At 45.9% G+C, this 24,918-nt stretch overlaps 1 protein-coding gene across 1 annotated transcript in view; it reads right to left on the bottom strand.

Moving 5' to 3' along the window:
* The window catches only part of KCNJ6 (potassium inwardly rectifying channel subfamily J member 6), a 315,914-nt gene that overhangs the window by 66,769 nt on the left and 224,227 nt on the right, over window positions 1-24,918 (bottom strand). Inside the window, exon 3 of the mRNA XM_061167964.1 lies at window positions 20,818-21,738. Coding sequence (XP_061023947.1) covers window positions 20,818-21,738 — 921 coding nt within the window. The remainder of the gene's footprint in view (window positions 1-20,817; window positions 21,739-24,918) is intronic.

Genomic DNA, 24,918 nt, shown 5'->3' with positions numbered 1-24,918 from the left:
ATCACCCAAATTGGGAAACACCAGCATCAGGTACTTCCCTCTATGATGTACAGAGAAGCGCACAGTTTCACTTCTGTTGTATTCTTGTCAAAAATGCAGAACCTGAGTCTAACCATGCGACAAATCCATATGGAGGGAGGGGCATTCTACAAAAGTAAGTGGCCTTTGCCCTTCAAAAAAAGTCAACATCCTGAGAGTTAAAGACACACAAAAGAGCTCCACTGAGTCATAGGTGATTAAAAGAGACACGGCAACAAAGTATGACCTGGGATTATCTGTGACAATAAGAGAAATTATTTGGAAAATTGGCAACGTCTGAATCAAGCGTTTAGATTAGACAATAACCTTATATAAATGTCAACTTTCTGATTTTGATGGTTATATTGTGGTTTTGTAAGACTGTGTTCAGATTTACAAAATATGGGGTAAAGTGGCACTATGTCTACAGTTTACTTTCAAGTGACTTTTTAAAAATCTCAAATGCATATACAGGTATACACATGCGTTCCTATGTTGACACCTGTATGTGGATCTGGAGAGGATGGTCAGGCAAATGTGGTGAAATGTGGAAGACTGTTCTACCGCCCATGATTTGTGATCGGCTAAGAGAATCAACATGAGGATCTGAACCGGGTGAGTGACGTTGAACATCTGTAGCTGAACTGAACCAGCTCTGGTCCCAACACTGTCAAATTGTTAACAAAGAACCCTTGGCACATTTGGGGTCTGTAGGGGGCGTCAGGAGGTCCCTGAGCTGTCCCCACCACGTGCTCTGATCTCTTGGGCTCAGCATGGCCAAGGGGACCCGGGGGAGAGAAGACCAGAAGCTTAGGGTCCTGCCACTGTGTGGCTTAGGGTCCTCTTGACCATGGCACTTGGAAAAGTAGGAGACAGTAGCCATGTCTGACTTTTGTGACCCCATGAGCTGTAGCCCACCAGGCTCCTCTGTCCATGGGAGTCTCCAGGCAAAGAATACTGGAGTGGATTGCCATTCCCTTTGCCAGGGCATCTTCCTGACCCAGGAATCGAACCCATGTCTCCTACATTGGAGGCAGATTCTTTACCACTGAGCCACCTGGGAAGCCCAGGGGATAGTACTGGACCTCGTCAGCAGTGAGAACAAGTGGCAAGCTGCCTCACTCAAGGGCCTCACAGAGGAGGGCACTTATCTGATCTTGCAGGGTGTGGAGGACTCAGGTTAGCAGGGAAAGGAAGCCAGAGAAAGCTGCGTGGGGGCAACAGGGAACAAAAGTGAACCAGGAGAGACCACGAGGCTTCCACCTGTGTGTGTTCAGGTGAAAATTCATCCTAGGGAAAACGATTTTTGATAAGGCAAGTTCCAGTGTGCTACTGTTTTTCAAGAGTTTGTTATGATTATTCTGATCCAAGATCCTGTGATCAGATAGAAGTACAGCCAAAGTATGTCTGTGGGTGTTGGTGAAGTCTTTCCACCTGTCATATTTGGTTGCATCGCTGGGGGCTGCGTTGACAGCAAGTTGTGTAACGGGAGGCATTTCCAGCAAAGTTGTTAAGGACTAAGCCCCATGGTTGTCTGGCAGGGGACAGAGTTGGTCTATGTGGATGTGTGATTCATAGCAAAGGTCGAGTGTCTTGATGGCTAATCTTGATGGCCAATCATTGTACGTTCCACTCAGCCTCCTAAGAAAACAGCAGTGAGGTAGGCTGGGGCAGAGGGGAGTTTGGGCCAAGAAAGGTTCTTTTTGGGTGGAATGGAGCGTAGGACCTTCAACTTCCAAATGAACTGATGTGAAGAATAAATGTGGGACTTCCCTGGTGATCCAGTGGTTAAGAATCTGCCTGCCAGTGCAAGTGACACAGGTTCGATCCCTGTTCCAGGAAGATTCTACATGCCGTGGAGCAACAAAGCCCGTGCACCCAAACTACTGACATCTGTGTGCCAAGAGTCTGTGTCCTTCAAGAGAAACGGCCGCGTTGAGAAGCCACACACCGCAGTGAAGAGGAGCCCCCACTGACCGCAACACAACGATGGGAGATGGAATGTCTTCTGCAACATCAATAAACAAGAATGTAACAGCCCTCAGCCATTTCTGGCCTCCGAATGTGAATGAAGGGCTCCCAAAAGGGAACACAAAGCCTATGATCCAACAGATGCTGCCACCCCCCGCAGTAATGGGTGAGGGGCTCAGGGGTGGGGGAGACTGTGAGAAATAAAAAAGACGGGATGCTGGCCCCAGAGAGCTGAGATGCCTATGAAAGAGATGACCTCAATAATCCGAGTCTGTTGCATCTTCCCATACCTACAAGAGCGCTAAATACCTTAATGTGATATCCGTGAAAGTGAAAGTCGCTCAGTTGTGTTCGACACTTTGCAACCCCATTGACTATATGGTCCATGGAATTCTCCAGGTCAGAATACTGGAGTGGGTAGCCTTTCCCTTCTCCAGGGATCTTCCCAACCCAGGGATCGAACCTAGGTCTCCCGTATTGTGGGTGGACTCTTTACCAGCTGAGCCACAAGGGAAGCCCAGGAATACTGGAGTGGGTAGCCTATCCCTTCTCCAGGGGATCTTCCCGACCCAGGAATCAAACTGGGGTCTCCTGCATTGCAGGTGGATTCTTTACCAACTGAGCGATCATGGAAACAAAAAACGTGACATCTGGTTTTCCTTATTTAATAATAATCTTTGATGTTCCGACTGCCTGCTCCCTTTGTTACGAACTTGTATATAGCCTGACTTCCTCTTCTGCCTCCTTGGAGCAGTTTTCTCAGAGCTACCTGAAATGCTACCCCATGGGCTTGGAGTCCTAACATCACCACCAAATAAAATAACTCTCTACTTTCAGGTTGGGACTGAATTTTTAGTTGACAACCAGAAAGCCCGAACGCAGAAAAGACTCAGTGCAGCCAGAAATAAATAAATACATAAAAATAAAGAAATTAAAAAAAGGATAAAGGTTGACATAGAAAACAAATGTACAGTTACCAAAGCAGGAAGGTAGGGGTGGGATGAATTAGGAGTTTGGGGTTAACAGAGTCACCCTACTGTACATGAATTAGATAAACAGCAAGGATCCACTGTATAGCACAAGGAACTATATTCAATAAATTGTAACCTGAAATGGAAAAGAATCTGAAAAATAATACATATATCTGAATCACTCTGCTGTATACCTAAAACATTGTATATCAATTATATGTCAATAAAATTAAATGAATAAATAAATATTTTAACTTATAAAAAAGAACAAATGTTGCTGGGAGAACAGTGGTACAATTTTAAGGCAAGAATACTGGAGTGGGTTGCAGTTTCCTTCTCCAGGTAACTTCCTGACCCAGGAATCGAACGTGTCTCCTGTGTCTCCTGCATTCTTTACTGACTGAGCCACTGGGGAAGCCAGCTTTAAGAAAGGGGAGTGCTTTGCAGTCAAAGAAAAACAGAGCAAGCACAAAAGGGAGCGTCAGTGCAAACCCTCGTGAAACACAGACACTCACATTCTTTTATTTTTTTTCCCCTTTAAACCATGATGTTGATACTAGTACTATTGACTGATAAATCTCCGCCTTTGAACAGAAGTTCAGTTTTTAGCTTGCTCTCCAAGGTCAGGGACCCTCTGCTCCCTGTTATCGTCTCATTCTGGGGGGATGCTGATGCAAACAGAAAATGGTGTGATTCCTTCTCTCCTGGGTGGTGGCTGCTTCTCCTCCTCCAGGGAGGTGCCAGGCTTGCGGTCTCGAGCACTTGTTGAGTGGCACACACTTGAAGTGGGATTCTGGCTGGCAGTACAAGAGCAGAGCTCCTCTACCCGCTGGCCCACCTCCCCATAAAAAAATGCTCTTTTAATATACATTATTCCATTTTGCATTGCAATTTGTTTTTATGTCCAGTCCCATGGCCTAGAGCTGAAAGTGGTTTTGACATTTTTAAATGGTTGGAAAAAACCCCAGAGGAGAGTAATATTTTATGACACGTGAAAATTATGTGTCCATAAATAAAATTTTACTGGGACACGGCCACGCTCCTTTGAAAATGTATTGCCCTTGGCAGCTTGTATGCTACGGCAGCCGAGTCGAGTCGTTGTGACAGAGACATCACAGAGTCTGAAATATTTACTTCCTGGCCCTTTACAGAAAACATTCTGCCAACCTTTGCTCTAAAGTGTGAGTTCCCTCAGGGCAGGACTGTGTTAGTCTAACTTTGCACAATGCCTAGCACATGGAAGTTTCTGGAAAATCCTTGCCTGCAGACTGGGTACTCCTCAGCTTCAGACACTTTGCCTGTTGAGTTTTTACCTCCAGCAAGCCTTCCGAGGAGGCTTCAGAGGTGGACTGGTGTGTCCTGACTCAGCACCCACCCTTGTCTTTCATCACTGCAGTGTTGTTTTTGTGTAGTCGCTCAGTTGTGTCTGACTCTTTGAGACCCCAAGGACTGCAGCATACCAGCTTCCCTGTCTTTCACTCTCTCCTGGAGCTTGCTCAGACTCATGTCCATTGAGTCAGTGATGCCATCCAACCATCTCCTCCTCTGTCATCCTCTTCTCCTCCTGCCCTCAATCTTTCCCAGCATCAGGGTCTCCTCCAATGAGTTGGCTCTTTGCATCAGGTGGCCCAAGTAGTGGAGCTTCACTGCAGTGGGTATGGTTCATATGGAGAGACTCTTCATTTATTTCTGGATTAGCCGTTTGGGTAAAGGCATCTTCTCTCCCCACAAATTGCTCTTCTGAGGTATCTGCTTGGTCCTTGGCAGAGGGGAGGAGATTGGCGAGCAGAGCCATACAGCATGGGAGGGAAATAGTCATGTGTGGGATGAAGGGGAATGAAAGCTGTGAGGAGGTCCTGCCTGCTATCCCCGCTGAGCCTCCAGCGGACCAGACCTGCTTAGAGAAGGGGCACAGGGATGTGTTTACCTGGCAGAGCCTGCTGTGTGGTTTGAGATCAAATTCTGGAACGAGTTTGCCTTTTGGATCTCTGCTTTAAACTATCTGTGTATACCTATTGGATGGGCTTTATTAGGTTCTCAGTGAATATTGGCTGGTGGAAGGATCTTGTAGAATAAACAGACTCTTTTAATAAAATGTGTCTTTAATTTTTTAATTAAAGGATGTAACAGCCTCACAGGGAAAGCAGATATAGCCCTTGGCTCTCAGCAGAGTTGAGAGAGCATGGTGCCAGGTGAAAAGGAAATGCTTTAGAGAGTCTTAGACACATTTAGAAAGGGCAGATCTTGCTTTGACAAAGCCACTGGTGTGTTCATTCTTTTTATTGAGCACCTACCATGTGGCAGATGGTGCTAGTTGTTGGGGATAGGAAAGAAAAAAAGGGCATAATATTTGTCCTCAAAAAATGTAGAGTCTGCTGGGGACACCTAGCCATGTGATCAGTCACCCACAATGCAGTCAGATAGGATGGAAGTTTGTAGAATTACAGGGAAGCAGAGATGGGGGATACCTGAGTTTGCTAAGCAGTTAGGAAGGTTTCACAGCAGGCAATGTTTGCAGGGACTTTCGGTGGGTAGGTAAGGGGTTACTGGGGAGGTAAATGGAGGAGCATATTCCAGGCAGAGATAATGTTATAGTATGTGTACAGAGGCAAAATAACCCATGGTGTATTCAGGAATTTTAGTAGCTCATGTGGGTAGTGGGGCAAGTGACAGGTCTCCTGGACAGGAGGCATGACTGTGACAATCAAAGGAGATTGGACTTGATTCTTTAGCTACTCAGAAGCTACTGAGAATGTTTGAGCTGGGAGTGGGGGAAAGTGGGATTTATAAGTTACAAAGTTTATTCTGCTAATTACAATGAGTGAAACTGCTGACGTAAGAGTCTACACTTAGAGAAGCTGGCTAAGATGCTGGAGAGGAGGGGACATTTGGATACTAGACACAGGTCAAAGATGGAATGGCTACATTTAGCCAGGGCTGCCACATACGGTTGTGTAGGCTGTGCACTGCACAACTCACCACACCTAAGGGGTACAGATATACTGCCATATTTATGACACGCATTTCCCAGCAGATGGCAGTAGAGTTGAGGACGGAATGCATTTTCCTCATTTGCAAGAAGGAGTCCAGTTGTCCAGGGTTTGGGGAAATGGATGGGAGTGAGAAGGGCGCAGTTCCCCAGGAGGGGAGGGATGGGGAGAGCACAAGATGACAGCCAGGTTTCTGACCTGGGCAACTTGGAGACCAGAGGTTCCATTCATCTAAGGGTGGATACAGGAGAGGGAGCCGGTTTGAGTTTAGGACAAGTTGTACTGAAGAGACCTGAGTGCCACTTAGATGGACCAGTTAGCAGTCTGGGTCTAAGACTGCCCCTAGGGCGGGACACACCGCATATTTTTGTCTGACATCTTCTCTGTCTCCTGTCTGCTGGGCACCACCTTCCCAGGTTATGGATGCTCCTCATTCATGAGATGCCCGCTTCTACCTGGTGAGTGTGTGTCAGAGTGAACTCCAGGGAAGAGATGCCGCTCCATCATTCCAGCCTCTGCCTGGCTATAGAGGAAACCTTGCTATGCTGACCTGGGAACTTCAAGTGCCGCCAGCTAGCCTCTTCGGTGTTAGGAACGAGCATTTCCAGCCACAGGTGGGGCTTTGCTAAGTCATCCACCAAACCCAGGGTGTGACTCTGGGCCAGGTCCCCAGAGCCGCAGAAGCTGTGAGGCTGTATTGGAAACGTCTCTGCCCTGGTTTGCTGATGGCCAATCAAGCTTCCTACTCTCCCCCATTCAGTCATGACCCATCTGTTCTTGGCTTAGTGAATGCGACCTCTTCCCTCCCCCCGTCTTTGGGGCTGAAATAGGGTCTGCAGGCCAAGCTGAGCAGGCTGAGGTCCTTCTGGGCGAACACCATGGACTCATGCTGGAAAGACCCAGGGAGGAGTTTGGAAATCTTTTTTGCACCCCGCCCCCACCCGCCATGGATTCATAAGATCTTTTGCAAGAATCATAGACAAGCATCATTTTTCTCCCCCCTTAGGTTTTTCTCTTTGATTGTTTTTTAACTGGCGTACAGTTGCTTTTTTGGCTCACCTGGCAAAGAATCTGCCTGCAGTGCGGGAGACCTGGGTTTGATCCCTGGATTTGGATGATCCCCTGGAGAAGGGAAAGGCTATCCACTCCAGTATTCTGGCCTGGAGAGTTCCATGGACTGTACAGTCCATGGAGTCACAAAAAATTGGACACGACTGAGTGACTTTCACTTTGCAATTGGTTTATTGGTTATATAGTCGCTTTACAATGTTGTGTTAGTTTCTGCTGCGTAACAAAGGGGATGGATCAGCTACATGCTTACCTTATCCCCTCATTTTTGGATTTCCTCCCCATTATGGTCACCACAGAGCATTGGGTAGAGTTCCCTGTGCTGGACAGTAGGTTCTCATTAGGGCATCTGTTTTATGCGTTAGTCTCTCAGTTGTGTCCGACTCTTTGTGATCCCAGGGTCTGTAGCCAGCCAGGCTCCTCTGTCCATGGAATTCTCCCTGGAGTGGGTAGCCATTCCCTTCTCCAGGGGATCTTCCCGACCCAGGGATTAAACCTGGGTCTACCACATTGCAGGCAGATTCTTTACCATCTGAGCCACCAGGGAAGCCCTATCTATTTTATATATAGTATCGACAGTGTATATATGTCAATCCCAACTTCCCAATTCATTGAACGCCTCCCCCCCTTCCCCCTTGCTTTTACATCTTTTCCAACTTTAGGGAGACAGACAATATATATGACCTAGTATCTAAAGCACTTTACTACTACTTTAGCTCCCTGAGTTGTTTTAAACATACTTAATTTGAGGCAAAAGGCCATATAGTCAAAGCTGTGGTTTTTCCAGTAGTCATGTATGGATGTGAAACTTGGACCGTAAAGAAAGCTAAGCACTGAAGAATTGATGCTTTTGAGTTGTGGTGCTGACGAAGACTTGAGAGTCCGTTGGATAGCAAGGAGATTCAACCAGTCAATCCTAAAGGAAATCAACCCTGAATATTCATTGGATGGACTGATGCTGAAGCTCCAATACTTTGGCCACCTGATGCAAAGAACTGACTTACTGGAAAAGACCGTGATGCTGGGAAAGATTGAAGGTGGGAGGAGAAGGGGGCTACAGAGGATGAGATGGTTGGATGTCATCACTGACTCAACAGACATGAGTTTGAGAAAACTCAGGGAGATAGTGAAGGACAGAGAGGCCTGGTGTGCTGCGGTCCATGGGGTTGCAAAGCCTCGCTGACTGAACAACAACTCTCTGGGGCGAATGTGAACATAGCATTTGACAAATTCAGGTTCAGCCATCAGTCTTGTCCCTTTGCTGCTTCCTGCTCTATGTTCTTCTCTTTTTTTTTTCTTTCTCTTTTTTGTTCTTTCTCTTTATTACCCAACAGCCCCTCCTTTATCCATCAGCTTTCACAGGCTTCTTTTAACATTCACCCTATAGAAACTATGCTTGAGAAAATGTAAAAGAAAATGTATTTACTTAGCAAATGTTTGATTAAAATCTTCTAAGGATGGCCTCAGTGACTAGAGAAGACTGATCCTCATCCCCCTTTAACTCCAAAAACCGTCTTGTTGGATGGTTTGTGGTGAAATGGAAACCCCGACAGGGCCTAAATCTTTTTATTATCGTGCTTTCTGGCAGGAATCTCAGAGTCTAAATTGATTCTTCCCTTTCAATGTTAAACTCTGTTTTCTCCTGCCCTCAGGGTTTTTTGAGCTGGTTGCGTGGTTGCACTTCAGGTTATGCTTGACAGAGAGTAAAACTGCTTTGGATTGGGTTGGCCCGGAGTGTCGACTGGAGTGGTTGCCTGATAACGTAGGACTGGGTGGAATCTGAGGGTATGAACAAGTAGGTTTCCTTTCAAGAGACTCAGTGCCAACTGTTATGTAAAAGCAGATGCCCCCGCCTGCCTCCTGCGGTCAGGCGAGGTGAGCTTGATTAGGGAAGCCAATGCCAGTAATCAAAAGAAATTGGTGCAGCCACTACAGAGAGCAGTGTGGAGATTCCTCAAACAACTAAAACTAAAGATACATAGTGTATAGCTGTCTAACCCTGCAGCCCCACTCCTGGGCATATATTTGGGGAAAAAAATGGTTGGAAAGTCTATTGTTCTTCAATGTTCACTGCAGCACTGTTTACAATGGTGCTGTGAGCAAGACATGGAAGCAATCTAAATGTCCACCGACAGAGGAATGGATAAAGAAGATGTGGTCCATGCACACAATGGAATATTACTCAGCCGTTAAAAAAAATGAAAGAATGCCACGTGCAGCAAATGGATGGATGGATGGATCTAGAGATGATTCTATTGAGTGACTCAGACAGAGAAGCAGAAAGGCCTATGACGTCCCTTACATGTGGAATCAAAAAGAAATTTTACAAATGGACTTCCTTACAAAGCAGAAAGAGACTCACCGTCCTAGAGAACGGACTCTTGGTTGCCTATACAGCCTGCCATGTTTAAAATGGGCAACCAACAAGGACCTGCTGTCCAGCACAGAGAACTCTGCTCCTCGTTATGTGGCAGCCTGGATGGGAGGGGAGTTTGGGGGAGAAGGGATACACGAGTATGTATGGCTAAGTTCCTTTGCTGTTCGCCTGAAACCATCACAACACTGTTAATCAGCTATACTCTGATACAAAATAAAAAGTTTAGAAAAAGAATATATCGTCGAACCACCGCAGTCTACATACTAATGAACTTTCATCAATAACCACAGCTTTCACTGTGCCTTGGTGTGCTATGCCGTCCCTGGAGAGGCTCAAAGGAGACAGACTGGAAGGTGGGCATCCCTGAGAGGGAATCCTAGCTTTGCTAATTCACCATCTAGGTGACCTCCGACAGGTTACTCTCCCCAACGCCCTACTCAAGAACCAATCTCCTCATTTGCTAAATGGGAATATAGTACCTCCTTTCAGTTCAGTTCAGTTGCTCAGTCATGTCCGACTCTTTGCAACCCCATGGACTGCAGCATGCCAGGCCTCTCTGTCCATCACCAACTCCCAGAGTTTATTCAAACTCATGTGCATCAAGTTGGTGATGCCATCCAACCAACTCATCCTCTGTCATCCCCTTCTCCTCCTGCCCTCAGTCTTTCCCAGCATCAATGTCTTTTCAAATGAGTCAGTTCTTCCCATCAGATGGCCAAAGTATTGGAGTTTCAGCTTCATCATGTCCTTCCAGTGACTATTCAAGACTGATTTCCTTTAGGATGAACTAGTTGGATCTCCTTGCAGTCCAAGGGACTCTCAAGAGTATTCTCCAACACCACAGTTCAAAAGCATCAATTCTTCAGCACTCAGCTTTCTTTATAGTCCAATTCTCACATTCATACATACTCCCTTACAGAATGGCTTCAAGGATTGGAAATGATATATGTAAAGCATCTAATCAAGTAATTGACATTCAACAGTCACCTAATGAATGATGGATGAGAATAGTATGATTTATAGAATCACACATTCATTCTTTACATTTACTGGACACTTACTATGGTCCCATGATGAATGACATGCCTTTATTATCCTGCAGAATCTTCTTACAAATATAAGTATCATTCCTAGTAAGAATGAAAAAAAGTTTGGCGTAGTTAAGGAATGTGATATGCCCAATCACATGGACAGTCAGGAGTGGAGGCAGAATTGGAACTCTGCCTGTCTGACCTCAAAGTCTTACCCAGGGAAGAGAGAATTTAAAGGAGGGAGGAGAAATTCTGCAAAGCAGCTGGCCAAAAGTTCATTTTATGTCATGTCTGGAGCTATCAACAGTATACAATAGTCAACTTGTCAAAATGTTCATATGGCGTTTTGTATCAGGCAGAAGAGGTTAGTTAGAACCGTGGTAACAAACAAACTAAATATTAAAAAACTTAAGATCATGGCATCTGACCCCATTGCTTCATGGCAAATAGAAGGGGAAAGGGTGGAAGCAGTGACAGATTTCCTCTTCTTGGGCTCTAAAATCGCCGTGGATGGTGACTGCAGCCATGAAATCCGAAGATGTTTGTTTTTGGGCATGAAAGCTATGACAAACCTAGACAGTGTGTTGAAAAGCAGAGACATGACTCTGCCTACAAAGATCAGTATAGTCAAGGCTAAGGTTTTCCCAGTGGTCTCATAGAGTTGTGAGAGCTGGACTGTAAAGAAGACAGAGCACTGAAGAACTGATGTCCTTGAACTGTGGTGCTGGAGAAGACTCCTGAGAGTCCCTTGGACTGCAAGGAGATCCAACCAGTCAATCTTAAGCGAAATCAACACTGAATATTCATTGGAAGGACTGAAGATGCTGAAGCTGAAACTCCAGTATTTTGGTCATCTGATGCAAACAGCTGACTCATTGGAAAAGTCCTTGATGCTGGAAAAGACTGAGGGCAGAAGAAGGGCATCAGAGGATGAGATGGCTGGACGGCATCACTGAGGCAATGGACATGAACTTGGGCAAGCTTTGGAAGATGGTGATGGACAGAGAGGCCTGGCATGCTGCAGTCCATGGGTTTGCAAAGAGCTGGACACAGCTGGGTGCCCGAACAACAACAATAAACAACCTAGACTGCGGTGTCTTAACACACTGTTAGGTTATTCCTCAGTGATGTACCAAGTCCCAAGACACTTGGCAAAGCTATACTCTTCAAAGGTCCAGAATGACAGAAACTTCACTGTGACCTGTGCTTCCATGAGAACTGTGGAACTAGGAAGGGCATTATCATATGTTGACTTGTAATGTTTCCACCAGAATGATTCTCATGACGCGTGCTTATCGTGTTGTGAAAGTTGCTCAGTTGTCTCCGACTCTTTGTGACCCCATGGACTTCTCCAGGCCAGAATCCTGGAGTGGGTAGCCTTTCTCTCTCTCCAGGGGATCTTCCCAACCCAGGGATCGAACCCAGGTCTCCCACATCACAGGCGGATTCTTTACCAGCCGAGCCACAAGGGAAGCCAAGGGGATGCTTACTCGCCTTGTGGTACAGAAACAGGAAACTTGAAGATTCGTCCCTAAAGAGCCACTGACTTGCCACGTGCAGGCCCTGCTCGAGGGTGGGTTTTGTCTGAGGACCATCACGACAGCAGTGAAGCAGGCCAGGGGCTTTGTAAGACACACACAGCCTCTGAATGACAGATTCTCGCACTAAACTGGCAACTGCCTTCCAGGGCCCTCAGGATTTACCACGTGTGGACATCACAAGTGACTGAGCACGAGACAGGACAGAGAGTGGTGAGAAAGGAGGGCTGTCTCCTTTCTGAAGGAGCTCAGTCTTCAGGTCCAAGGGTCAGGGATAGGGATCCCCCACCCCCACCCCCAGTCTAGTGCCCTAAATTGTTGGGACAAATGTAAGTCACATGACCATGTTCAACAGAAACAGAAGTGGGAGCCTGGGTGTGTGCATGTTAAATTGCTCAGTCGTGTCCGACTCTCTGTGACCCCGTGGACTGTGGCCTACCAGGCTCCTCTGTCCATAGGATTCTCCAGGCAAGAACCCTGGAGTGGGTTGCTGTGCCCTCCTCCAGGGGCTCTTCCCAACCCAGGGGCCGAACTTTCGCCTCTTATGTCTCCTGCATTGGCAGAGGGGTTCTTTACCACTAGCACCACCTGAGAAACCTGTAGGATCCTAACGTGTCTATAAGGATGAAAGCTGGACATATTCCACGAACAACCTAATGATTACTACATATTTTAAGCCCTAACTTGCAAAAACTTTTAATCTCCCTCTGTGGGTTTTCAGAACCACCTGGGTATCTGTGGTAGATTGTATTATTTTGTTCTGAATTATTTATTCCAAGTTCCTGTGAGAGAATCACATTCCCCATTCTGCGGACATCAAGCACTGCCATATGACTCGCTATGACTAATGAATGGCAAGCAGAAGCGAGGTGTTCTGTCATTTCTTCTTTTTCTCCCTGTCATTAGAATGGCAAGTCCTATGTGAGGCTGCTCCTTCCATCTGCATCTTGCAGCCAGCAGGACATGAACCAGGGCTGCAGCTGGTGTTTAACATGAGTGCGAAATGAACCTCTGTGTTCAGAAAACTTGGAGTTGTTCCTTACTGCAGCATGACTGAGCCAAAGCAGACTGCTACGATGTTCACCATTCTCAGAAAATAAGAGAACGATGGAATTGGCTGTACAGAAATTTACACCTACCGTCTGCTTTGTGGAAGTACATCCGTACTTTAAAGCAGAAGTCTCTTTCAGGACTTATTATGTAAATACGTATTATTCAGTTGAGTTTACAGCACAAAAATGCATTCTCCAGATTGGGGCATCAACTGATAAGAGTTCTTATGAAGGACCTAGGAGGGGGGTTGGGAACACAGAAATCCTGTTTTTATGCAGACTTGTTCTGGTGCAGACTCTTCCTGTTTGAAACTTGTGTTGTTTCAATGTATTAAAAAAAAACACAACAAAAACTTGTTTCGATTGAAACTTGAATCTTATTTCAATGCAGACTCTTGGTCCTGTCTTCCCTGAGGAGTGGCCTTGGAAGCCCTGAGCATAATTGATGTTCATGTCCAATTTGGGCAGACATTATAATGATAAAATGTTGCTATCTATAGGAGTGCAAAGTCTCTTCTGAGTCCAGTGAGCCTCGTTAATTCAGAGCGCATCAATCTCTGATTCACGGTAGGTAAGTGAGACAGAGGCCCAGCTGGCATTTACTCTCATGCTGTGAGCGGGCATTTCTTGCACTGGCCATCACAGGTTGGCATTTGCTGTTTTGACTTCTTCAGAGTGCCTTCCATGGGGGAGTCATGTCATCCTGGGGCATGGGGCCCTGGAGACAATGGAGTCCATGCCTGGGACTGGCTCTCCCAAATGCCTGGCTTCCTTCCTTTCTACCAACGTTCACCTGTGCCGTCTAGAGGGGAAGGAATGATCTAATAGAATCTGTGACGCTGAAAAGTCACCGATGAGCTAGGCTCCATCACTGTTCCCATTCTGTGATGTGCGTGCATGCGCAGTCATATCCGACCCTTTGCGATCCCGTAGACTGTAGCCCTCCAGGCTCCTCTGTCCTTGTGATTTCCTAAGCAAGAATACTGCAGTGGGTTGCCATTTCCCCATCCAGGGGGTATTCCTGACCCAGGGGATTGAACTCGCATCTCCTGGGTCTCCTGCATTGGCAGGCAGATAGATACTTTACCACTGAACCACCAGGGAAGCCCATTCCCATTTTAAAGAGGGCAAAACTGAGGCCTTGGAGAGGTTAAATGGGCCAGTGAATGAGACAACTGTGGTTTCAACCCAGGATTGCCCGACACTATAAATGACATAGAAAAGTACAGATAAACTGAGCTATGGCCTAGAGAGATTACTTCTGAAAAAAAGAGGCGTACTGAATAATACGGCAAATAAGATTTGTAAGTGGGTTGGTATAAAACAGAGGAGCAAGGGCATGCTTAACTGGGGAAGAAGTCCCTCTGCCTGTTTAGGTATTTAGCAGAGGGGTGTGTGTGTGTGTGTATTTGTGTATGTGAGTAATTTACACAGTTTTTCCCAGTGATCCTCTTCCAGTCATTAGAAAATGCTGGGTAGAACTGCTTCACCGGCACCACGCTGTCAGCACTCATATTACTGAATGCCCTAGGAAATAATAAAGCTCAATTTATTTAAGGATGCCCTAATTACAGGCGTCTCACTCTTTGATACTCATCTCTTAATTTGAATGGTGTAGTATCTTTCCAACATGGGTACTGACTTCAGAATTTGAAAAAAATTAGCTAAAAAGCGAACTTTTAGAGGCTAGTCTATTTTTTTCTTGGGTTTGAACTTTAAATGGTATATATTGTGTGACCATCCCTGACTTTTCCTGAACATCTAGTTTATGAGCTCCTCAAGGCCCATCTGGAGAAGGAAGAACAATGGATTTTCTTGTGTATGTGTGTGGTCAGTCACTCAAATCATGTCCAACTCTTTGTGACCCCATGGACTGTAGCCCACCAGGCTCCTCTGTCCATGGGATTCTCCAGGCAAGAATACTGGGGTGGGTTGCCATTTCCTCCTCGAGGGGATTTTCTCAACCCAGGGATTGAACCTGGGTCTCGTGAGGCTCCTCATTGGCAGGTGGGTTCTTTACCACTAATCTGCCCAGGGAGCCCCAGATTTTCTGGTACGATGGGTGTTTTAATAATGAAAAGTTTTATAGTTACCCAGTACTTTTGCCTTTTCAAACACAATAATATATGCTGACCTTGATACATTGCTGCTGTCTAAGTTGTGAGATTCTAAGTGCCTTCTAAATTATGAGAAATATTTAACAGAGATATAATGTTTAACAGAGTGACAGCATTTATTTTTTAGAAGGGGTGGTGGAAGGGTTTAAAATTCTATCTGTGTTTTGTTGCATCCAACTTCCGATTGTTAGGATCAAAACAGTGTCCCCAAACTGCTTAGAGTCACAAAAAGTTGACCATGTCTGGGGAGCAGGAATTATCAGGTTTTAACCAGCCAATGACACTACCCGGGTATATTATACTGAGGTGGACGTTTGAGAGGAAGCTCTGAATAATCAATCGCCTGAACCTAAAGCTGGAAGAAGAGAGGGTGGTTAGATTTCTTGATGTTGATGAGTGGTAGATTTCTACCAGGGAAAATAAATTCATATACCTTTGAAATTTTTTTTTTAAATTGCACCTTATAGAGATTTTCTGGGAGATTTTCACCCAAGATCTAAGCATTTCAGATCTTATCAATGAACTCTTTTCGCAGGCTTGGTAGTTGGGGTTACAACTCGAAAGAAAAAGGGCAAATCTGGAGATAATGAATGGCCAGTGGAGGGATTAGCAGTAACTTATCTAAAGAAGAAAATAAGATTTGAGAAATACAAAGGCTGTGAAATATTATTAGTAGAAACAGCTTAAAAGTACTGTAACACTAACCCTCAACCATCTTAGCTGAGAAAAACCACCTTTTCAAACTCTGTGAGCGCCTCTATTATAGTGAAGTGGCATTTTGATTATGGCAAAGAAAAGTGGTCCTTGGGAATCAGACTTGATGGAACATTATGGTCTTCCAGGAGTATTTCTGTAGGTGGTGTTTACTTAATTTCAATTTCAGACTGGTTTTGTGGCACATCTGACTTTAATATACAGTTGTTAAAAATTCATGTGAATGTAATAGAGAATTTTAAAATAAGCTGATAACATTGGAGCCCAACAGAGAAACCTTAAAGAAAAAGGACCGATGGTGGGAGAGAAGAGATCCTGTCCTCATGTTGAATACCAGTTGTCCTTCTGGGTGCACTGCCCCACAGAACCTTCATGAACCGACAGTGTTCATGATGCAAAAGGCCCTGACCCTGGAGGCTGGACAACATCATTAGTGGCTTCTGGGCTTCAAATTCTTGCTCTGCCCCTGATGAGCTGAACTTAGCCAGCTCCCTAGCCTTGCTGGGACTCAATTTCCTCACCAGTAAAGTAAGAGTAGGGTGAAGACCTGCAACTCAAAAATCCTGCCGTCTGTTGCATGACTTATGCAACTAAGCTGTCTTCATGTGAAATCAAGTGACTCTGGAAATGGAACTGAGCTTTCCTATGGAGAAGGAAGGTTTGGCCTCTCCTCCTTGGGAACCCCCAATACTGACTTCTGGACAGTCAGCCCTCTTTGCCATCCACAAAAATGTTATCTAGGATAACCTCACTAAGTTGGCAGCTTCCCACCCTCCACTGTCCCCAGTTTTCTATCTCGTATATAAATGTTTCAGAAATTCTCTTCTTTGAGAAAAACTTGAAAGGAAAAAAATCCCACAGAGACGGAAGGAGAGCTCATAGACTAAGGCTTGGAAGAGATCTCAGCCAACTATAGTGTGTTAACCTCATTTGGATTTGAACAAGCAGATTTAAAAAAAAAATTAAAAAGACATCTATAAGACAATTGGCACTTGGCACATGTAGTAGATATTGAATCTTAAGAAATGATCATTAATTATTTTAGGTGTCATAACAGGGTTACAGTTATGTGTCAAAAAGAGTCCTTATCTTTTAGAGACAGATTTTGAAATATCTGCAGGTATAATACTATGATGCTGGAGGGGCAGTTAGTGAGTAGATGATACAGATGAATTGACAATTATAGAAATTGACTGGTGCGTACGTGGGAGTTGATTACATGATTTGGTCTACTTTTGTAAAAGTCTCATAGCTCCCATCAATGAAAAAAATATATAAAAGGTTAAAATAGATAACAAGGACTTACTGAACAGCACAGGGAATTTGACTCAATATTCTGTAATAACCTATATGAGAAAAGAATGCAAAAAAGAGGAGGAAGGCAGATACATATAACCGAATCACTTTGTTGTACACCTGAAACTAATACAATGTTGTAAATCAACTGTACTCCAGTATAAAATTAAAAAAAAAAAAGCTTAACAGGGATTCATCCTAAAGGAGGCATATTTGCTGAGGCGTTGGAAAGGGCCGCCTGTCACCGTTGCATAATCGCTGGGGGTAAATTTGGAAGTGCATCAATCAGAAAGCCTATAGTGAGGCGCTGGCTGGCACGGGGCCCAGCTCCGTGTGGCTGCCATCTAGCCTGCAGGCCAATTTGCCCTCTATAAATACCAGTCTATGTGAATGCTTCACTATTTTAACGCACGCTTGCCGCAGCTGCCCGGCGTGTCTGTTTACGTAGCTACGAACCCTTCTGTAAACAACACTATCTCCAAATTGCCCATGTGTCAGGCACATAAAGGGCCCCCTTTAAAAATACATTCACGCGATGAGATGTGGCCAGTGCCCAGATGTCTGGGTGGCTGGTGTCAGAATTTTCCAGGGTTGGATTCATTTTCAAAAATAGAATCACATGACTAGAAGGTTCTTGAGAGGTGACACATTCCCCCTGATCTGGGCAGGGCCAGATCCAAGCCGTCCACCAGGAGCGTGGGTCTGCCTTTTGTGGGCGTGAGTCTGTCTTTTACTGGATCTCCAGAAAATAGCACATTGGGCCACTGTGTGCTCACACCATGCAAGACAGGAAAAGGGCATTGCTGCGAGGCTGCAGAGGTGTTGCTGATGGAGCTCGTCCTTGAAATGGGCCTCAGTGATAGTCCCACTAATGGAGGTCATGGACAGTAGTTTAAGGTCAACTGAGACAGACTTGAAACAAAGCTGGAATCAAGCAGAGGCTGTTTTGTGTCAGCGTGTGGTTTCTGTGGCTCCTAATTTCCCATCTAGCCCTCCAATGAATAATGAGATCTTTGTGAATTTGTTTTCCTCAGTGTTCATTTAGTCCACATTAATTTTTTTCTTGTGGCTTTGATTCACTGAGGCACCTTGCCTCCCCCAAAGTGAAAGTGAAGTTTCTCAGTCCTGTCGGACTCTTCACTACCCAATGGACTGTAGCTCACCAGGCTCCTCCGTCCATGGGATTTTCCAGGCAAGAGTACTGGAGGGGGTTGCCATTTCCTTCTCCAGGGGATCTTCCCAACCCAGGGATCGAACCTGGGTCTCCTGCATTGCAGGCAGATGCTTTACTATCTGAGCCACCAGGGAGATCTTCCCAAGGGCCTGTTTCAAACCCATAAATCCCAACTGTGCTTTTCATTCACAAAGAAAAAAGTGTCCCCCTGAAGTTTAAGAGATCAGATGTGCTGGAAAGACTGAACTGTGCAATCCTGTCAAGAAAAAAATCAAGAGGTGTCCAGCTTCTAGAAAAACCCAGAACTCTCTAGAGCACTCCTCCTCCCTCCATTTTCCAGAAATTAGAAAATTATTGGTATTATTTTTAGAAAGTTAACAGCAGTTGCCTTTCCCCAGGAACAGGGATGTGTTGATTCCTTTTTGCTGGCAAACACCCAATTTTCTCTAAAGCAGCAGCAGAAAGGCCACCGGATGCTCAGAGGCAAATATCACTATTAATTACCAACAAAGGGACGTTTCTCTGGTTGGAAAGGCTCACTCATTACAAGCTGTCATCAGAAGGACGCAGCATGCCCCTGGGAGGATTCTGACTCAGGGACAACACAAAGATAACTTCCTTATTCCGCATTTATTTATATTTCGAGATTGGGCTTTGATCTGAGGAAACAGCTCCTGCAATTTGAAGTTCGTATTAACACCAGTAACCAGATGGTACCTCTCCACTGGATTTTGCTTCTGGGGCTCAGAGATGGGAGGAGAACGAAGCTTGCCCATTTTCCTCCCTCCTGTCCTTTTGGGAGAGTTTATAGCAAGAAATCAAATATTAAACCTGCATCCCCAGTGGTCAGTTTGTGCTGCCAGAGGCTGTATCTCAGCGGCCACCACTAGGGGGACCCAGAGTCCCTGTGCTTTGCCGGGGAGGAAGTTTCTGGTCCGTGGGAACTGATGGAGCTCCCTGTTTGAGTCGGTTTCTCCTCCCTTCTCCCTGATCCAGGCTCCTCCCCCTTCCCCTGCTCCCCTTTCTCCCTTCTCCCCACACAACTATTGCCTCACCAGTGTGCCCCAAAGTCAGGCTCGGGGACCGAGGGCCCTGTGCACGTGTATAGCACTTATTTAGCGTTTCACAATAATTATTTTGTTTTAGACGTTCCTTTTGTCTCAAGCAAAGGAGCCCAGTTTATGCAACGCCTTTTACTCACCTTTTCACTGCTTGCAGCATTAAAAAAAATCTACTGCTGAAAGTTTTACCACCTTAAGAGAAATTTGTTAGAGGTAATGACCTTGTCTGTTGGGTCCAGGGTAGCAGAGACGTGGCAACAACGACTTTCAGTGGATGGATGACCGAGCTCAAGTTATGGGCAGAAGAGTCTGGAGTCTGGCCAGTGGCCATGCATTTTCAGATTGTGTAAACCCACCCTGAGCCTCAAGTTGAAGACCTCAAAGCATAGAAGGGCCGCTTGTACAACTAAAAGAGCATCCCAAGGCTAATATCGATAACTCAGAAGACAGTAAAGCAATGTGTGGATTAGTGTTCTAGTTTATGCTTATCCTATGGGACACTATTGTTCGCTTAGGTCAACAATTACAACTCTTATTTCATAGAACGTTACAGATCAATATGGAAGGACCTCCCTTGCGGCTGGGATGTGTAAGACATATGAAAAGATATGAGTGAAGACTTCAGTAAAAACAGACCATTTCTCTAGTTCTAGAAGACATCATCTTGGTTAAAATATTCCAACAATTAGCTGTTCACAGCAGAAGGGTCAATAGGACTATGGTGAGTGGGTCTCAATTTTTATTCTTTTCTGCTCGAGTTATTTACTGGGTCTGCATTATTGCATCTACAGGAGATGTGGTAGTTAGAGTATGGAGGAAAGACACCAAGTTCTCACTCAACATACAAGAAAAGCCCAGGCTGTGGGTCTTGCAAATGACTCCCAAAGAAGGGGCCAAATTGCATTTTTATTAAAGCAATTTGTCAGGTTTTCCTTTGAAAGGCTTCTTCCTGTCTTGGCAATAAATAGCCTCAAGTTATACAAACTAAACAATGCTTTAAAACCGCCTAAAACTGCTTTAGAGGGAGATCAAATTATCATTTAAGTAAATGTTTGAAAAATTAAAATATATTAAGAGATGTTTTAAAAAATTATTAATTGTGCTCGGGCCTGGTGCACTGGGAAGACCCAGAGGAATTGGGTGGAGAGGGAGATGGGAGGGGGGATCGGGATGGGGAATACATGTAACTCCATGGCTGATTAAAAAAAAAATTATTAATTTATTTTCCCAAGGGTTTTTTTTTTTTTTTAAGAAAGCTCAATGGTTAGATTCTTGGTGGACATTCTCAAGGTTAGAGGCTACATACTATTTCATGAATAAAAAGGTGATGTCAGTAGTGAGGTAGGTTCGGTTTTCCATGTCTTGTCGTGAGTAAGGATGTGAAGTCCGGCTTAACATGAACATCCATCCCCAGACCCCCCAGAGCGGGCACATCTTACCTGTAGCTTCTACCATTCCTTCCAGGATGACCACAATTTCCAGTTCCTCTTTGGGCAGCTGGGCTTTGGAGATCTCCCAGAAAGGACTCTGCTGGTTAATTTCGTGACTGATGATGAGCGGAGACACCAGAAACAGACGGTCATCCCCCGTGTAATACCCGACGTTGATGTCCGTCTGGTTCAGAGGGATGAACTCCCCTTCCGAGGTCTGTTTGGATTTAATCAGCTTGGCTCTGATGGAAGCCTCCACGATGTGGGAATTCCTCAGATCCCCCACCCGAAACATCAGGCACAGTTTCCCATCCCGCATGGAGATCACTGCATGCGTGGAAAAAACCAGGGTCTCCGCCCTCTTCTTGGGCTGCGATATTTTAACGAACATGCACCCCACCATGAAAGCGTTGACAATGGACCCCAACACCGACTGGATGAGGAGGAGGATGATGCCCTCCGGGCACTTGTCCGTGATGACCCGGTAGCCATAACCAATGGTGGTTTCTGTCTCTATGGAGAACAAAAAAGCAGAGACGAACCCATTGAGGTTGGTGACGCATGGAGTCCACGACGGGTCCTCTATGTGATCCATGTCTCCTCGGATGTATGCAATTAGCCACCAGATCATCCCGAAAAAGAGCCACGTCACGGTGTAAACCATGACGAAGATCAGCAGGTTGAATCTCCACTTGAGGTCCACTAAGGTGGTGAAGATGTCGGTCAGGTAGCGGTAGGTCTCCCTCACGTTGCCGTGGTGCACGTTGCACTTCCCGTCTTTCCGCACATACCTCTGGATTTTCCGTTTGGTCCGGTCCCGGCTGACGTGTCTCGGCAGGTCGTCCCTGGCCTGCTTAGGCAACTTTGGCTGGTGAATGGCCACGGGGCTCTCAACGTCCTGGTCCATGGAGTCACCCTCTAGGACGTTAGCTGGTGGTTTGGAGAAAAGAAAAGAAAAACCTAGTGAAACGCTGGCTCTCTGAGGGTCCTGGAAACCCCCTTGGTGGTTGGCAGTGCGATAGATGACGGAGCATCATTGGACCACTTGTGCAGCTCCTATCAGAGCAGATGAAGCCTCTTTTGGGGGAGCGTCATCTGCCCGTGCTCCGTGATCGAGCTTGTGTAAGGACTTTACCACACTTCCCACCGGGACAAGGCTTACTGCTGTGAAACTGTCTCCCTGCCAGCAAGCTCTAAGAGTCGGCTCTGACAGCGGGGTGTCTCCTGGCTCTCTCTGAGATGCTCTGGTACGTGAGAAGCAGCACACTCCGGATAAAGAAATGTCTCGATCCAGACAGCCTTGGTTCTACCACTCAGCGGCTGTGGGCTCCTGGTCGTGCTATTACGGATTGTATTCTCCTAAACCCACATGCTGAAGCCCTGACACCCAGCATGACTCTGTTTGGAGATGGGTCCTCTGAGGACGTAATTAAGGTTAAATGAGTGCGTAAGGGTGAAGCCCGAATCCAAAAGGACTTGTGCTCTTTTAAGGAAAGGAAGAGACACCGGGGCCATGCTTGCAGAGAAAGGCCATGTGAGGACACAGCGAGAAGGCAGGAAGAAAGGTCTTCCAAGCCGATTGAGGGGACCAGAAACCAACCCTTCTGGCACCTTGCTCTCAAACTTCCAGCCCCCAGAACTGTGAGAAAATAAACCGCTGCTGTTTAAGCCCTCGAGTCTGTAGGGTTCTGTCAGGGCAGCCGGAGTAGACCAATAGACTAATTGAATTCATTGATTGATCCTCAGTTTTCACATTTACAAAACGGTCATCATGATAGCCAACTCATAGGGTTATTACGCAGTTAAACAAAACCACGCGCATGATATATGTCTGCATGCAACAGACATGTAATCAACATTTCTTTGTAATTGTTCCTTTGCTGCTCTCCTTAATTTTAGGGGCAAGAATTTTGAGTGAAATCTTTAAATTGTCAGTCAAATTTCAGAGTAGAAAAAATTCTGGTTTTTATCAGTAAGTATAGGCATCCTTGATAGCTCAGTTGGTAAAGAATCTTCCTGCCATGCATGAGACCCCATTTCGGCTCCCGGGTTGGGAAAATCCCGCTGGAGAAGGGATAGGCTATCCACTCCAGTATTCTTGGGCTTCCCTCATGGCTCAGCTGGTAAAGAATCTGCCTGCAATGCGGAAGACCTGGGTTGGGAAGATCCCCTGGAAGAGGGCATGGCAACCCACTCCAGTATTCTGGCCTGGAGAATTCCATGGGCTGTTACAGTCCATGGGGTGGCAAAAGGCCAACCATGACCGAACGACTTTCACAAGCACGCATTTACCCTAAGGTGATGCTAAGGTTAAAAGCAGTGTGGGGCATGTCTTTCTCTTTCTATGTGTTTGCATATTTGATTTGGTTTCTGCCTCAACATTTAACATCTGCAGGTTTGGCTTGTGGTTGTATTCTTTCTGCTGGCCTTCATGATTAATGCATTGGTACAATCATTTGATGACGAAGCATTAGGAAGACTCTCCTGGAATCCGAGTGCAAGGGGACATTTAGAACCGATGTTGCTATGAAACACATATAAACCCCTGTGTGAAATTCCTTGTTCAGCCAATAATTTTAAAGCTTTCTGAAAGTTTTATAAGCAGTTTCTTCCCTCAGGCTTGTGTTCTGTGTCATTTGACCCTGGGGTGCCTTTTCTCCCCTTGGTTAAAGGAGAAAAACAGTCTGTTGAGAAAGCATTTATCTGAATAAGCAAGCAGCTGGGGATGGGACTCGAGTGGTTCCAACTTATCTTATGGATTAACCTTGCTCATGGTTGGATAGTTTCCTTAATAATCAATCCCATGGATCTGTTTTATTTTTCGGCACAAGGAAGAAGCAGCATCTGGTCTGTGAGTCCAATGTTTGGCGAGATAGCTTTGACGTTTAGATAACTGCCCTCAGTAACTCTTGATTTGTAGAGGAGGAATCTTGCCTTTTTTCCCCTTAGAACAGAACAGATACCAGGACAAGAGTCAAAGGAAGCAGCTGAGACTGGGGCAGGGTGGATGGGGTTGGGGGATCTGGATGGAAGTCATGAGCAATGTCCCTGCTCACTGCCAGCACCCCATGCAAGGGGGTGGGTGTTTGATGCAGGGGTTGTCATGCCTGAACTCTCATTGCTAATTTTGCCCCGAGACGGAGTCTGTGAGCATGACTTCATGTGGGCTGAACTCGGTTCAAAATCAGCCAGGCTGGGCATTCTTGTCTGGAGACCTGGAGCGTGGTCCGACCTTGGCCCCAGGTGGGGCGCTCTCTGCCTGTACGGAGTCACCCTGGGGTCTTGTTTCCCTGAGTGCAGAGGTGGAAGAGGGGGGGCTTTGTCAGATTAGCTGGCTCTTAGCAGTTTTCTGGGCTTCCTTGATGGCTCTGATGGTAAAGAAGCCACCTGTCAATGCAGGAGACGTGGGTTTGATCCCTGGGTTGGGAAGATCCCCTGGAGAAGGAAATGGCAAAACTCACTCCAGTGTTCTTGCCTTGGAAATCCTACGGTCAAGAGGAGCCTGGTGGGCTATAGTCCATGGGGTCACAAAAGAGTCGGACATGACTTAGCAACTCAACAACAACAGCAACGGTTTTCTGCCGTCTTTCACACATTCACATGTTATGGAGGGAAATTACACTCATCTCAGCCCCCAGTTTGAAGCTGTTTTCTCCATCTTCTGGCTCATATATAACCTTCCTGTTTGAATGGTCAGTGAGTTTCTGGACCTACATGAACAGAGGTAACTGCTCCGGGCAGTCCTGGGAGCCTGCCAGTTGACCCTACAAACTCACTTTCCCCCTTTTCCTAGCTCAGGACTAGACTACATTTCCCAGCTTCCTTTGCATGGAGGGGCAGCCACACGCCCAGTCCTGGCCCACCAGGGGTGGGTGTTCCCTCTGGGCCAAGGTCTTAAGTAATGGGTATGCCCCCTCCTCTGGCCTTGCCCCTTCTAGGCTGGATGATGAAGGCATGAGATGGAGGGGCCTGAGTCCCTAGCTGGTGGCAGAAAGCTACCATCTAACCAGAAACAAAAATAATTGTGTTTAAACAGTTACGCATTTTGAATCAAGCCTTCTCTCTAATGCTGTGGGCGTCAGTACTGACATGGTTAAGCAGATAGAAGAG

Source organism: Dama dama, chromosome 19, assembly GCF_033118175.1.
Source record: "Dama dama isolate Ldn47 chromosome 19, ASM3311817v1, whole genome shotgun sequence".
Lineage (NCBI taxonomy): Eukaryota > Metazoa > Chordata > Mammalia > Artiodactyla > Cervidae > Dama > Dama dama.
The sequence above is the reverse complement of the archived record's forward strand: the minus strand, read 5'-3'. Positions and strand labels throughout refer to the sequence as shown.